General features: G+C 32.3%; 1 protein-coding gene across 1 annotated transcript; it reads right to left on the bottom strand.

Annotated features, from left to right (window-relative positions):
• Positions 1 to 414: 414 nt before the first annotated feature.
• LOC124440055 (tiggy-winkle hedgehog protein-like) lies at positions 415 to 12,621 on the bottom strand. The gene is made up of 4 exons (XM_046990380.1): positions 12,358 to 12,621; positions 3,946 to 4,402; positions 3,537 to 3,804; positions 415 to 1,551 (listed from the first exon to the last, which is right to left on the bottom strand). The coding sequence occupies exons 2-4, from the start codon at positions 4,243 to 4,245 to the stop codon at positions 920 to 922; spliced, it is 1,200 nt and encodes a 399-aa protein (XP_046846336.1). The 5' UTR covers positions 4,246 to 4,402; positions 12,358 to 12,621; the 3' UTR covers positions 415 to 919.
• Positions 12,622 to 15,621: the final 3,000 nt, after the last annotated feature.

Here is a 15,621-nt window from a genome sequence, read left to right as displayed (position 1 = left end):
ATCGAAAGCTTAAATCGTATTACACATAACCATTTGCAAGGTACCGTTAAGCCGTGCATTCCGATCAACGTTTTAAAAAGTTATAATTAATATGTTTATCGTACAGACGACGGTCATTTCTTTGAGCTGCCAAACATCTCACTTTTACTGTAGTTTTGTGTCCGTACCTGAACGCTACGCTACGCAGATATTACATTTGAAATTAACTAATTTCTGAGATTATGTGAAAATCCGCCCCCCGATGGATACATTTAGCAACGCTTGCTAACTTTGTAATCAATACTTGCGCATCTTCCATTCGTTTAAATGAATACCTAGCAAGTTTTAATGTTTGGAATGCCCGTTAGTGAAGATTTAAAAGGATTTATATCAGTGTGATAAACGACCTCACTATTGCAATAAACAACAACAGACTCTTGGGAAATGATATATTAAATATGGCACACTTTATATCATTGGTAGTTAACGCAAACAATACTTTTCTATTTACACTCAATATAACATTGTGTTTTAGGCACTGTTAAATTTGTCACGACAAAAGTTGACTTATCGTTACACTGAACACAACTTTACATTCATTAATATATGATGTCTTACAGCAACATTAACTTTGTAGTTGGGAATATTTTTATATTATGTTATTTCTTTCGTGTTCTTACAAATGGAACAAGCGCGAAAGTAAGCATCGCAAACGATTTTAAATCATTGAAATAAATTAGAATATTATATTCGTTTTGACATATTATTTTGCCTTAAGGGGTCTCTATTTCATTGAAATAATGGATAATCAAGAAAAGGATACATCAACATCACAGACTATCCATTTCTTTGATAAACTCATCAAGTCGTTATTAAGATACACGTGAGAATGGATAGTCGTTTGTATTATGTTGAGATCCTCTATAGCCATTACATATAATCAGGTTATAACAGAAATATATTGATTAATATACAGCAATAGCTTTGCGTACCAATGAACACCTTCTTGACTCTTTTCATTGTTCAATAAACTTGGAAAATATCTGTAAATGAACTTGGCTGGCCAGAAAACAGTGTTTGCAAACTCATGATCGTTTAATAATGCATAACAGGAAGCCAAAACACCATCTACAATGATGTTTCCTTCTTCAGTTAGTGGTGCAATGACACCTCGCTCTTCTGATATTGATACATTGCTTACTTCGGCTTCAACCAATTTACCGTCCTTCCAGACTTTCACTTTGTCACCTCGCTGCGTCATTTTCGCTAAGTCAACGCTCCAAAACGACGAATAACGGCGTTTTACATAGATGAGATGTGACTTTGTTAGATATAATTTACTCTTGGGATTACTTGTTTCAATAACAAAATACAAGACGCTTCGTTTCTTCGGTTGATTGTCCAAAAACATCACAACTTCGCTGTAAGTAATTTTTCCATGTCTGTCCATAGCTTGAACCATATCACCAACCTTGAGTTCATTCATTGATGATCTACGACCATTCTTCAATCTAACCGTCGAGTTGCTCCTGAAACATCCCATTTCTTTAAATTGACTTTCACCTTTACTGTCTACAAAAAACGGGGTCGCTTAACCTGATGTTTAGCTACTAAACATTGACAAAAAAACGGTTCAGTCGCTATGTCTACGGCCTATATTAAAAAGGTAAAGTATTTCTTTGACTTTCATGCAAAAATGGGTAGGAGACTTATTGGGTTGGAAACAACTTTAATTAAGTGCTTTTAAATAATAAAGACGAACGAATTAAAAAGATTTATGTCAACATTTGCGCTAAAAAAACAAAATAATATCGACCAATTTTGGTAGCATCTGAAAGAGTCAAAGATGCATATCTCTCCAGGTGGTAACATTACTTTCTGCGTGGTAAATTTCAAGGTTTGTTTCCGCAAATTAAAAGGTTTTCTTTAAAATTGAAAAAAGATGAAAGGTGCTTAGGAAATCATAGAGACCAAGAATGGTCATACAAATGTTTTCGAGTAAAAATGATACGAAACGTAGCTTAAGTCTTTCACACAATTTTGGTAGCTTAAGTCTTTCACAAAAAGTAAATGGTAGTTGAACACTCCAAAACATAATCTCACACTTTCCTGTTCTATTTGAAAGTTTGTTTTTATTATTCAAACACAACATGCAATTACTCTTAATTTTTCTTGAATAATTTTGAGTGTATTCGTGTCTAAATTAGGGCAATGCCAAGCTTTGATAACATGGAAACAATACGTAATTTATGCAAAGTAAACTCTGCAAAGGCTCTTCTTTGAGCACTTTGTCTCCTCTGAAAAATGAGACACATTTTTGTTTTGTGATTTTATGAAACTGTTTGCTAGCGGAAAACAGAATTATCCATCAAACCGCGGCTTTTACCAATAAGTTAAAAAATGTCATATGTTATCGCCCGATCGATTATCTGTCGTTTACAAATAAGGCACAAAAAGCACCTCCTGTTTTTGTCAAGTAAAATCGTGTATGCTATGAAAAGCCTTTTCATCAAAATACATTCGAGAGTTGACTAATCTTAACTGTGTCGGAGAACCACGTGACAGCTTTATTCGATGGTGTAGTAATCACTGATCTCGAAAAGACTGGATCAAGAAACTATATTTTTTAGTAAACAAATTTTGAAGCCACCGCCGCCATTACTAAGGGACTTACACATCGAAAGATTTTTTAACAAAACTATGGAAAACATAGCAACACATGGCCAAATTATGCTTTAAGATAACGCAGAAGATGAAAAACAACCTTTATGGCGATAGTAAAGCGAGTCAGAAAGAATAATCGGCCGTATAAAACAAAACCCATACAGGTTTCACTCGGAGTCACTCGTAAAAAGGCTTGTAATTTTAAAGGATTGATCAGTTTATGATCGTAAATGAGATCATTTAATGAGTTTGTACTTCTGAACTACGATTCCAAAAGTTCTAGGTATTTCCATGCAGTTGTGGGCTATTTTCCATACTTTTTCATACTACAATAGAGTTACCGATGACAAAAATCGCTGCATTTTGATCATATTTCATCATATTTCGTCGTATTTTTAGCTCTTCTATAAACTGATTTATCTCTTAGTCATGTTTATGAAGTTACATGTTGAAAATTCTTGATTATTTTCGTATAAATCCACAATATATTTGCTCCTTATTTTCGAAAGTTGGTCCCTTAGTAATGGCGGCCCTCCTTATTTTTTGTCTTTAATTTTTGTGCTAGATGCTTGATCCAGTCTTATTTTGAAATCAGTGGTAGTAATCAGTTTATTTTTCTGGCCACAAGTGAACTTTTAGTCGCTTTAATGAAACTGCAGCTTGAATTGAAGGTTTTTATTATTTTTGCCGTCACATTTGTTATGCAAAAAACATCATGTTACGACGCACATGTTTTCACACAAATCCTCAAAATATATATTTGTAAATAATACTGGATAGCGTGTTTGTATCATAAAATAATTCTTTTTCAAAACTCTTCACTAATTGAGCATTTTTTATTAAGAACGTGATGAACAATCACAAATTGAAAACAATAAAAACCATTTACACACCTACACGAACTGAAGCATGAACTCGATATTTCTCAACGTAGTGCACCCAGTCAAAGCCAGCCTCAACAGCTAAACGTGCCAACAGACCCAACTTTGATCTGTCTCTGTCAGATGTCGTTATATCAACAGCTCTTCCTTCATAATGTAACGAACTAACATCATGCAGCTTTGCTTTTTCATCGTCCCAAGCGGCGATTACACGAAGCCTAATTCCTGACCATTTTTCCTTTACTTTTTTCTCCAGGGAATTTAATGCTTTTAAACATCTCTAAGAAGAAAATCAAATCGATATTGTATAATCTCTTAGCATCCGAAGCTTCTTAAAAGGATTAATTTTGCGAATATGGCGGGAATTCAAAAGTTTCCCTTCAGAGACATCTACATAAAATATGAAATTGTAAATTCAAACCTTGCTCATTTTTCGCGTGTTGCCAAGTCTTTCGTTTGTGTGTTCAAATATTATACCAGGATTATAGTTTATACTCAGTCGTTTATACGCGTCACTATCATAACGAATTGGTTCTGTTGGCTTTCCACTGGCGCCCTGAGTGAATTCATCAATATCTGGAACTTTTTGATGCAAATAAAATGCAGTTCGAGGTGATCTCCTGCCAGAGCCTCCTGGTTTTGCAATACAACTAATGACTGGTGAGATGAAACACAGCATTAAATAAATTTTCAAACAGATATTCTTTATTTTGCACGCCATATATCACAAATTTTCTGAAACGTCCTCGCTTTTGATCGTGACAGTCTTGTCAAAGATGATGTCAAGTCGTGTGTTGTTTGTACTTTTAACGGCGTTTTAAGAATCTCTTTCTGATTGGACAATTTTTGCGTGCGTGAAAACACTTCTATATGGCAACCTGTGAAGGCAAGAATTCAAAAATGAAGTTAGTTAAATCGACAGTAGGATTTACGCCCACAATGTGTTGATCAGTCTAAACTGCAAATGTTTGCGTTTCATTTGATTTGCATGAAAGCAGGAAATTAGAGAGAACGTGCCTCTTTTATTTATGCCGCAAACAAATGAAATTCAACTTGTGGTATTAAGCTCTTTTCAAAGAAGTATTAGCGGTCTTTAGTTATTTGAAAAAATGTAGCTGCACCACTTCCTCGGAGTTATCTTTAACATCTTTTAGGCGGCCTTGACACATACCAGGAAAGATGTTTAAGATAAATGTTTGCATATCTTGGTGAAAGAAATCTCACTTAGAACATTAGCGCGGCACGGAGAGGCTCCTCCTATGTTTTATCGCGACATTAATCGTGTTGTTTGCTGTAAAATAAATTACACTACTTTATCTTAATCCCATCATTAAAATTCAACGTATGCTATTTGACAAGAGCGCCTAGCCGCTCGCTTTAATATCATTTTACTTGCATCTTTAATTGAAATGATTTTAAGCTGTCAATTTCATGTCTTTAATAATATTTAGCTTAATCCCATTTAAACAAAATGAAAAGCCCCAAAATCTCCGAGGACAATATATGATGTCCTCGAATTGAAATATTAATTGCTTTAGCATTATGGGCGTGGTTTGTATAAAAATATCGTGATTTCAATCATTCAAATTAAATGTTTGACATTTTCTGTTTGACGAATGAAAACATCTTATCACCGAACATTTTGTAATGTTGACACAACAAAAATTTGCCCTTGCGTTGTAATTGCTAAGGTATTTTGATTGATATAAGCGATAGAGCGGTTTTCAATGGCGCATGTCAATTTAACTACTACATATTTGAATAGTTTCTCGTATTTTCTCTTGTTAGAAGAGCCTGCATGGGGGATTTTCTCAAAATTAGCAATACTAAAACAGTTTGTGGATGTCATACTTTAGTTATGAGAATAGAAATTGTGGCTAGTTGGTTAGTCTATTCATATTTTAAAATTTTATCACCATCATCTCAAGTCTAGACAAAAAAATACCGATTTTAGAATACTTTTTAAGTCCAATAAAATATGAATAGCAGAATGGCGGCAAAAGTCTGATATGTATGCTATGTGTCCCGTTCTATCTATATTGAATTCTTTCATATACTCAGTTGGTAGTACGTACCACTTAATACAAAATACTGTATCTTATTGAAATCATTTGTTTACTAGTTGATAATTTACATCTTAGTTTGATTTCAAACCACCAATGAGGTTACTCTCATTTGACTTCGCAAGTTGACAAAAATGTCAATTTTGCCATTATTAAGCTAACAGTGTCTACGCATTTTGACTAATTAGTGATATACTATCATGTAATGGGACATTTAATTTTTGAAAGTTGCTCATATCATTGGAAAATTTAAAGTTTATTGTGTAATTCAAAGTTCTAATAAATGACTAAGATACAAATATTTAGCCATTTTTTTAATGCATAAGAGTTTTAGTTTCAATTTATACCAAAGGCAAAAACGTCTTGACGTTTTTTGCTTGATATAAGCTGCTTCAAAATCAGGTTACACAAGACATATGTTTATTTTGAAAACTACTCTGTATTTTGCCATTTGCTCTAATCATTAAGCGTAATATGTTTTGTGTCTTTAACGTTCCCATTTTTTCGGTTTCCAAAGAAAGTCAGAACCACCATGTTCGTATTTCAATTAAAGATTGAGGTCCATATAGATTGACATTAACTTCTTGTCATGCATACATCGTTTTGCATTGTCAGGTTTGAACTAAAGGAAAGTTTTACAAACCAGCAATTTCTAGTCATTCGGGTTAACATTGTTAATTGAGTCAATATGTTTAAATATCTCATGATATGATTTTATGTTTCCCTGGATTTTACAATTGCTATTCATAGTCGGATTCAGCGTCCAAGTTTTTAGTGCCATTTCAAACTAATAGTTTTTAATTCTAATAAAACAAATAGTTTTTAATTCTAACAAAAACAATCTACAATATTTAGCCAGCATTATTATATAAGTGTCTTGTAATTGAAGAGATACGAAGTAGGGTCTTAATTATTGTCTTCTTATTACTGCTTTCGCAAAGTATTTAAAGAATTTTCACTGTTTGCTCTTTGCACCAAAGAACTTGAAGACGTCTTTTCTGTGCTACTGAGGCGTCAAAGATAGTTTTCAATTTCGTCTTCCTGTCCTTGTCTTGTTCTTATGCCTATAAATGGTGTGTATGTTTGTATGTTGCTTTTTCAGTGCATGCGCACTCGCTGTATAACTAGGAATGTCACATCGATCGTTTTTCTGTTGTTTCATAGTTTGATGAATACGTATCAATGTTTTAGAGACAAAAGTACACGTATTTCGTGGTACCAATAGCACTAAAGTAATATAACTCAAGCTTATGTTGAACAATATCATTTCAAATTGATATTTTAATTGATATCCTGTTGAAAGGCTTGTGCCATTGTTTTGAATTACATATTGTTGTAAAAAATTGTAGATTCGATCTTTACTCAAGCACATAGAGTTGGCATTTGCTGATAATATTAGGGTGTTTATCAGTGAAGGACATTCTTTGAAAAATTGATGGTTACGAAAATTTTAGTAAGAACTATGAAATTATGATGATCCTACAGAAAAAATTGCTATCTAAAAGAGCTCACACCTATTTTAAATAGTTTGTCTCCTGTAAATGATCCTCACTTTCTACATTCATAGTTACAAATTCGTTTGTTTGATATTTTGTGGTTTTAAGTCATTTGTTTCTTTATCTTAAACCTACGTAATATCATTGAACACACTTTGTCAAATGGCTGATTTTCAATATAAAATACTTTCTTGTGTTGAAAAACGCGTTTGAACAAACATATGGACAAGAGGTTAAGTCCAATGCGCTGAATCTTGTCATATTATTTGTCAATGTGTAACATATAATAACAAAAGAAATTGGGACAACGCATGAAAGAATTTTTACTCGGGTAAAATTTAATAAATTTTGAAGCTTGTTGTGCAAAAAAGTATTTTTTTAAACTTCACATTGATTACAGCACATTTAGATTCAAGTGTTACTTTAGATAAACTCATTTAAATACATATGACCTTTCTTAAAATACTTCTGCTCTTTGCACGTAAGGACTGAGCTGTGAGAAATTAGCAGTGTCATACCGAAATGTGTGGAGGTAGCTATGCTATGCTTTTTGTCGGATATTGCACGAGTATCTCCTATATCGTGATGCTCTAAAATATGTTTATAGTTCATTTTAGAAAATATGTAAAAAAAAGTGTCAAATTATAAAAACACAAACGCTGGAAATTTATTGCTCTAAAAATTAATTATTGCAGAATTCTGCCCAGATTTCCTATTCCTGAGCACTTTTATAAAGACGTAATCCCAACAGCCAATTTCCTACTGGAAATCATTTCAAAATATTGCTGTCGATCGTGGAAAACTTATTCTTTGAATAAAACCATGGAAACTAAAATGATCACCTACAGTGCTAACGTCTCTCTTTGAAATAAAAGCTACAGTCCAGTATGTTAAGCATAGTTTAGCATTTTTCAAATTGCTAATCATTGCGATAAATATATTGATCAAATTAGCTCGTGCTCAAATTTCTATAAATGCTGTTCCATATTAGATTGACGAATAATTCAATAAAATCAATAACAATTTTCAAAACCTTATATGACATGCAATTGTATTCCTTATAATATACAATGTTTATAAGTTATTTGTGTTGCCTGAGCTGAAAGAAGATTTTTCATGATGTAAAGTCAGTAAGTTGCTATCCTCGCTTATTGCTGCTTCATAAATCATAAATTATTCAAATCTTCTAATATAGTTTTTTTCTAAACCTCGATTATACTTTTACAGTTACCCTTGAGATACGATCTCCATATGGGAGTTTTTCGGTTTTGAGTTATTATAAAGGATCTTTCATTTTCTTCCAGCGTAAAGTAGCTTAATTGCCCACACTTAAACTCCAACATAATTATAGCTTTCGTAAACGCAATTTTGATTTTGAATATTCTACGATTATGAGGTTCATTCTCGATTTTACATTATTACCTAGTCTCATTTATCAGTAATAACTTCCAAGAACTTAGTGTTTGTTAAACGTGAAAAAATAGGTTTCATACCTCAGCAGCGCATATCAGATTTCTTCATCACCATTGGAGAGGTAGAGAAAGATATTTGAAGACAAATGAAACATGCGACAGTCATGAACTTATGACGCTACATCATAATATACACTTAATTAAGGCATGAAATACAGCGGATAAAGGCAAATATAATGATAAACAGATATGAGCATTTCTTTCTTCTTGCATCATTCAATGTTATTTAAATTAGAGACGGAACTCATTTAAAGTAGAAATTTAAGGATGAGTCGCGTTGTTAAGTTGATAAATTATCGCCCTTGTATGGCTTTATTTCTTCAATTGTCACATTTTTATCACCATAAAACTGTTGATATTTTGCGTTTATTCTTGTGAAAACAATAAAATATGTATGTGCAAATGGCCTAATCAGTACATTATTGTTGCCGTATAAATTGATGAACATTGAAAGATGATTATATATGAGAATACCAGCGTAGTTTCTATGGCTTTTGTTTGCTTTGCATAATGTCTTCCATATATGAATGAAACCCACAAAAACATCCCCTCTAATGTTCAAGACATTATATCTTTCCATTATACAATTCATATCTAGCAACGTTAATACTTTATGTTTAATTTACGAATTTTACGTTTGTTTAACGGCATCCAAATTATAATGAAATTACACGTTTGTCTCCGCTATTTCATATGCATTTAAGCGTTACACTTAGTGATATTTTAAAGGTGAGAAAAATTCTTTACTACAGATATAAAAATTTTGCATCATTTCTAGAACTGAAGTGATGAGCAAAATGCATAAGCGCAAAAGACAAAAGTTTACGATTTGATTATGTTTAGTTTTACAAACTCTTCGCCTTTACTAAAGCTGTGTTTTCTCAAATATTGATGTAGCTGGTTCACGTAGTTTAAATACGTCAATCGAAGACTTGAAAATGTATCGTATGCAAGTTATTTATAGTTATTCAGAACAGAAGTGTTTCATGAAGGACTTTGGTGCTTGATCTGGACTTTGTTTTTCATCATTCATTTGTGATAAAGACGCACTTTTCTTGTCATGGTTATACACTTTTGGATGGCTGACAATGCATATAAAAGTATTCCAATCAAACAAATGTGATGTAATATATGATTGTTTTCATACATTATTGTATCGATAGTAATGTACATTTTTGCTGCCTCTTTCATTCATTTAGGAAGAAAACAACCTTTATTCTGATATACATACGTCCAGTTTAAAAATCTTGCTAGTTAAGGTTAATTGTTATGGATCATTTCCGTTGCTTCAATGCAACTTACATTGAAAATAAAAACAGTCTTTATAACTAATGGTGAGAAAGTTTTTGGGTAACCTGAAAATATGGGAGGAATTGGATTCTCAAAATTTTTGGAGCGTTTCACATTGACCAGAAAACTAAAACTCCAAAGAAGTTACATCACTTACTTGCTTCATCGTTTTGTAAAAGTTGACATACCACATTACTTGTCTTCAATCCTTGCACTGGTTAATATAGTCTAACTTTTCTATCTGTTTTTATGAAAAACATTGATAATATAGCATTGTTACGTCATGTAATTCTTGCAAAACTGTACGCACAAGATTAAATTTAGCCATGTGTTAAAGTTTGTGTAAGATTGGTCCAGTAAAGCTTTATCAAGATTGATCAAGAAAAACAAGTTTATAAAATTTGAGCATTTCTATGAATGCTTTTTTCAGATTTCTTTGTTTAAGAACAAGAAAGTCAGTTCAGTTTTTGTGCAGTAGATTCTTCACAAACTGACATGCTCAACATTGAGAAAATTTGCTTGAAAGAAGACAAAAATGCCACCAAAAGCTCCTATTCCAACGTATTTCTGTGATCTGAAGACTCGGGCTGCATGCGTTTACACTACATACCAGATTCGCTCATCACGACATCTTCATTTGCTTTAAAGGTTAACTGTTTGGAGTAAAAGCTTATTGAGCTTATTAATTCATTTGGTCTATTTGATTGTGTTTCTGACTTTGAACAATTTCACTACCTTTTCATACAAAGAAAATTTAACCTGCTACAATAGTAATCCGGTATAGTGTAAACGGGGCGTTAGTCTCCGGCTTCTGGGCGAAATTCATTGATAGTTGCATATCAATGTTAGTAACATCATACAGAAGTGTTTTATTTCTTTGTTTTCTCTTTAATACTGCACAAAACCATGAACAAGAATTCATGATGCTAAAAGTACGAATTTATGTGACAAACAAACGATATGTAACAGTGTTGACATTACGAATAAATTACCTTTGTGGTTTAGTAATTTTCTTACTGAAGTTTGAGGGCAATTGATTTTGAAAACTAGCTAACTTATAGTCTTGCACTCAAGCTAGACTATCAATCTTGGACTATTTAAATTTAATATTTAATATTTAATTACGAAGACATTTATTTTCCGGCGATGACCGTCAAGGCGTTGCTGCATTAAAATTACAGCCATATGTAATATCCTGCCTTTAGTTCTCGCCTTTATCGTGTTTATCAACGATAAATCTTTACACTTTATTAGCTGCAATTTAAATTTTAGTTCTTAAAAAATACTATGACATGTTCTTTTCCACTCTTTTACCTTTGTACGTAGCCACATAATTTTCTTGTTAAACAACTTTTTTATAGAAATAATAATTTTTGTCTATCACTGGAACTGCTAAAACATTTAATTAAAGAGTTTTTATTTCAATATTTTGATCCATGATCTTTGAAATTATTTTAACAATGATTCAACCGACTCGGTCGGAAGTTGACTTGGGTAAGTTAATTAGTTATCGATTTGCAAGCTATATGTTCCTTATAAAAGGCATTGAAATCTAACGTTTTGGCGGATGTGCGAAAAATGAGTAAAAAGAAATGATTCACTTGTTGCAATAAGGTTTGTTTTTTTATCGGTTGGCCAGACATTTAGTTTTAATGGTAAATTATGAACTAAGCAATTCAAATTTCACCGCAAAGTTAAGCCAAAGTTTATCAGTCAGACTTACTAAGCTTTTAACGAATCTTTCTCACAATTTTAAGAATTGCATTCAATGAAACGCCAGTAAATTTTTAGTTTTGCCCACACTATGACTGCAATAAAAGGAAGACCATAAAACCACGTTTCATTACGTACCTACCGTAACTTTTTCGACAACTGCATTAGCTAATTTGTTACAAAAACTAATCATCCTAAAAAATGTTAGTAATTTTTCAACCTAAAAATTTCGAGAAAAATGTCTTTATCTCACATGACTGTGACTTGGCTTGTAAGTATTACAGTTTTATAAAGAAAAATTTGAAGATAAATTGCGCTGCATTGACGCACCGCTCACGGTTGCCGCTTATAAGATTCATCAAAGATATTCATGTTCATTTGTGAATAAAGATAATTCACACTATTAAAATCTTAAAATATTAACATTGCTTAAATTTATAGTCGCATGTTAACTAATGAAGTGATTCATAAAGGCTGACAATCGTTTTATATTTAGACTAACGCATTTTCACAACAAGCTGTGATTTGTGAAAGCATGCATTATTATTATAGAGAAAAGTCCAAAAACATTAAAAGACATTCATCTCAAAGTTTTGTATACTAAAGATTTTTAACGATGATTTGTTAAAACTCATTTGCCAAAATATTCATTCGACTTCTTTGGTGCTTTATCCCTAATCTCAGTAAGTCAAAATTCCATAAGTCAATCAAGTTATACGCAATATTTATACGCATAAAGCATGCAATTTGTGAATATGTGACAAGGTTTCAAGTACTGTTTATATAGATTTTATTTTACCTTGATTTCTGAGCACTACAGCTTTTGTCCTTATGCCACTCCTCAACAGGACTATGAAGATAATTCTCTCTTATCAAGTACAGCTATCTATATTTTACAAGCAAACTTCCCATGCACGAAGCCCAGATATTGATTCTTCACTTATTATCGTTACTGTAATGAACTCAAAATAACCCGCTTTATACTCTGGCTATGTACACTTGAAATTAAGTGCACTTGGGTCTTCGTCAACACTTAAACGTAACGCAGTGATAATTTCTTAGATGCATTACCAAACTGACATTATGATGGATGGTTTTCTTCACGTGATCGTTTGATAAACAATAAAGCGGGCCCTCATGTGGTTTATTGTTAAAAACACAGCAAATTTCGCTAATCCATTATATACTTCATATTATTAAGATACGTGGCTTATCTATTGAGATATAGCTAGCTTTATTTGATGAAACTTTCTTTTTGCAATTGCTATATTGTAGCCATTGCAAAACATTTTTACTTTTACTTTTGGAATGAATACTATGAAATAAAAAAACTCCTTTCGGGCTTGCTTTTTTGAATTTATCAACGTCAAAACTTACAAATTGCTACTTATAGCAAATAACCTTATTTCTTATCCGAACGTAACCACTACACAAAAGACGACGATTCTTTATTCACCTCTTTCTCTTCTATATTTTGTAAAATAAGTTTACTGACGACAATTTACGAACAGAGCATCTTGCAATTATTAACGACTGAAACTTTCGAAGGCAGTAAAATATCTAGTGATTTTACGTTAGCTCATGCAGTAAAATATGAAATGAATGTATGAAAAATAGGAACACTATGATATATTGTTGTAGTACATCGTTTAAAGCAATATCTAACAATGCATTCTTCATTTGTATTAACTGGTTTCATAGTACTTTTCGGAAGTTAATACACTTCAAAACCGTTCTTTAGATGCCATGTTTCGGATTAAGTAACCATGAAATATATGACTGAAGTGATGGAAAATTGGTTACATACAGGCTTTATGTTGTAATTTGTAAGTGCTTGTAGTAGTTAGTGATAGTGTCAATTTTATCTCAATTTCCGTCTAAGATCTGAAGACATAATCCTAGTTGAATTGTTATTATCAATTTCCAACATTTTTATTTTGCGAAAATTTTAGGATTAGTCTACAATGAGCAAGATATTAACAATTTAAGTGAATCGAGCTTTTTATAAATCCCACACACTGTGATTCATGATTTTATTTATTTTTATCAGGTCGGGTCATTTTATTGGGTGTCCTTGTTGCGCAAATTCTATGCAAAGGAAATTGTGTCGGCATGTGTAGAAAAATCCATAATCGTTTAACAGATACGGCATATATTTCACGGCATTTCTTAAAGATATTTGGGCGCTATTATCTAACTTCATTTCGTTTGCTGTTTCATTAGCACAAAAACAATGTTTCAGCGACTGAATTTGAAAAGCAGGGCCTCGAATAAATGAAAAGTAAACAGATTAATTTTCCACATCATCTAACAGATTCCAACACATGCTGGCGTCTCTTAAGACTTAGCATTTCACACTGTGTTTTCAACAAAAATTTATAAATGTTCATTGTGCCTCCTTTCACAGTTGGTTGTCAGTAACGACAGTCTTTCTGCTGAGCTTAATAAGGCAAAGTTTGTTTGCTAAAAATCGCAAAATTCAATTTCCAGATTGTATAATTACTTTTGGATTAAAAATCTATAGATGCCATGAAGTAATAGTAATCGTCAGTAACAGCTGAAAATAAAGAATGCAATACATGTCAAACTTTTATCTATTGACAAAGAATCCCCTTGGCTGCTGACAACTTTTTAAACGGCATAAGGACATTAACCGTCATACACGCAATAAAAGATCACATATAAATCTCAACATTTATAAATCGCTGACAGCATGAATGAACAAAATATATGGACTCAATTTTATTGTTAGCTTTTCTTTTTGTCGTTTATGATTTGTTTCTATGTTGCGAAATTATAGTGAGGACAAATGAAGACAAATGCTTGGTAGGATAATTGCAGGGCAATAATGAGCTACACAGTTAAAATCAAGTAAGAAAACAAGCACATTGAAATAACTTCTTAATTGATCCTCAGTTGGAAATCATCGGAAGTGTGAAGTATGAAATGCCAAATTGTAGGGAAATGAATTGAACGTATGAAATGGCCCACCCACTCTCTCAGGCATGGGTATAAACTCAATGTTGAAAAACGTCGTTATTGTTATGAAGTATTGTAAGAAACAGACACATTACAGAACTTTCCTTGTGTTTTTAATAACGATCAAGATGACAGGGCTATAAGATACATTTCTATTCTGTTATATTTATAGCTTTTTCAAATTGTTAAGAAGAATAGTATTTTGCTAAAAGAATGATGGATATGACTGCGGCTTAAGCATGGAAATACATTTGAAAAAAATCAAATTTTAAAAACGCTATATTTTGCCGAGGAGCAAATTGTTTAATTCCATGTATGAATCTGAAAAAATCCTCTGTGCTAAATTTCATACATCAGTAATCTTGTTATTCTTGCATAAATGTTGAAAAGAAATTTCTACCGAGCAAATAGTCGCTCTGTAGGTTTTGATGCTTCAATATTCATGATACTCCAGTGGTTGGAGAGAGTATCTCTGTTCCTTTGACTTTAGGCCAGGGTCAATGATTTTGAATCACAACTGAGCTGATATAACGAGTATGGGACTTCACGATGGCCAACATCTTTTCTCATCAAAATGAACAACAAATATCGCGAATAATTTTCTTTTTAGCTCAACTTGAAAATGATAGATGATGAAAAAAAATGAAATGTAAACTAAGTCATATTTTATTTTTTACGAGTTATGTTGGTTGGTCATATTCAAAGCCGTTCAATCTAAATCTGTTTATTATAAATGTCGGGCGTGTGTTCACGCACGTACGATGCAACTACATTATGATATTTTCGTTGTCAAGGGGAAAAAAGATTACATGTATTAAGCAACAAGAAAATCAAAGTAAGAATTCCTTTATTAGAAATAAAATGGATTATTTTTGTCCAGTCACTGCTGCATGAGCAAGATATTGAAAGATTACATTTAACATCTAAAATTGAGGAGTAAATTTTCATTCTTAGTAATCATGACAAAAATTATAATCATAATTTGAAAGTAGCTTTTTTAATAATTGAAGACTTTCTGCTATTCCCGTGCCAGATAATAATTTTGACCTATGCCATTAGCTTTTTTCATTAGCAGTATTGATAG

This window comes from Xenia sp. Carnegie-2017, unplaced genomic scaffold (genome assembly GCF_021976095.1).
Source record: "Xenia sp. Carnegie-2017 unplaced genomic scaffold, XeniaSp_v1 HiC_scaffold_2, whole genome shotgun sequence".
Lineage (NCBI taxonomy): Eukaryota > Metazoa > Cnidaria > Anthozoa > Malacalcyonacea > Xeniidae > Xenia > Xenia sp. Carnegie-2017.
This window is presented reverse-complemented; position numbering and strand designations above follow the sequence as displayed.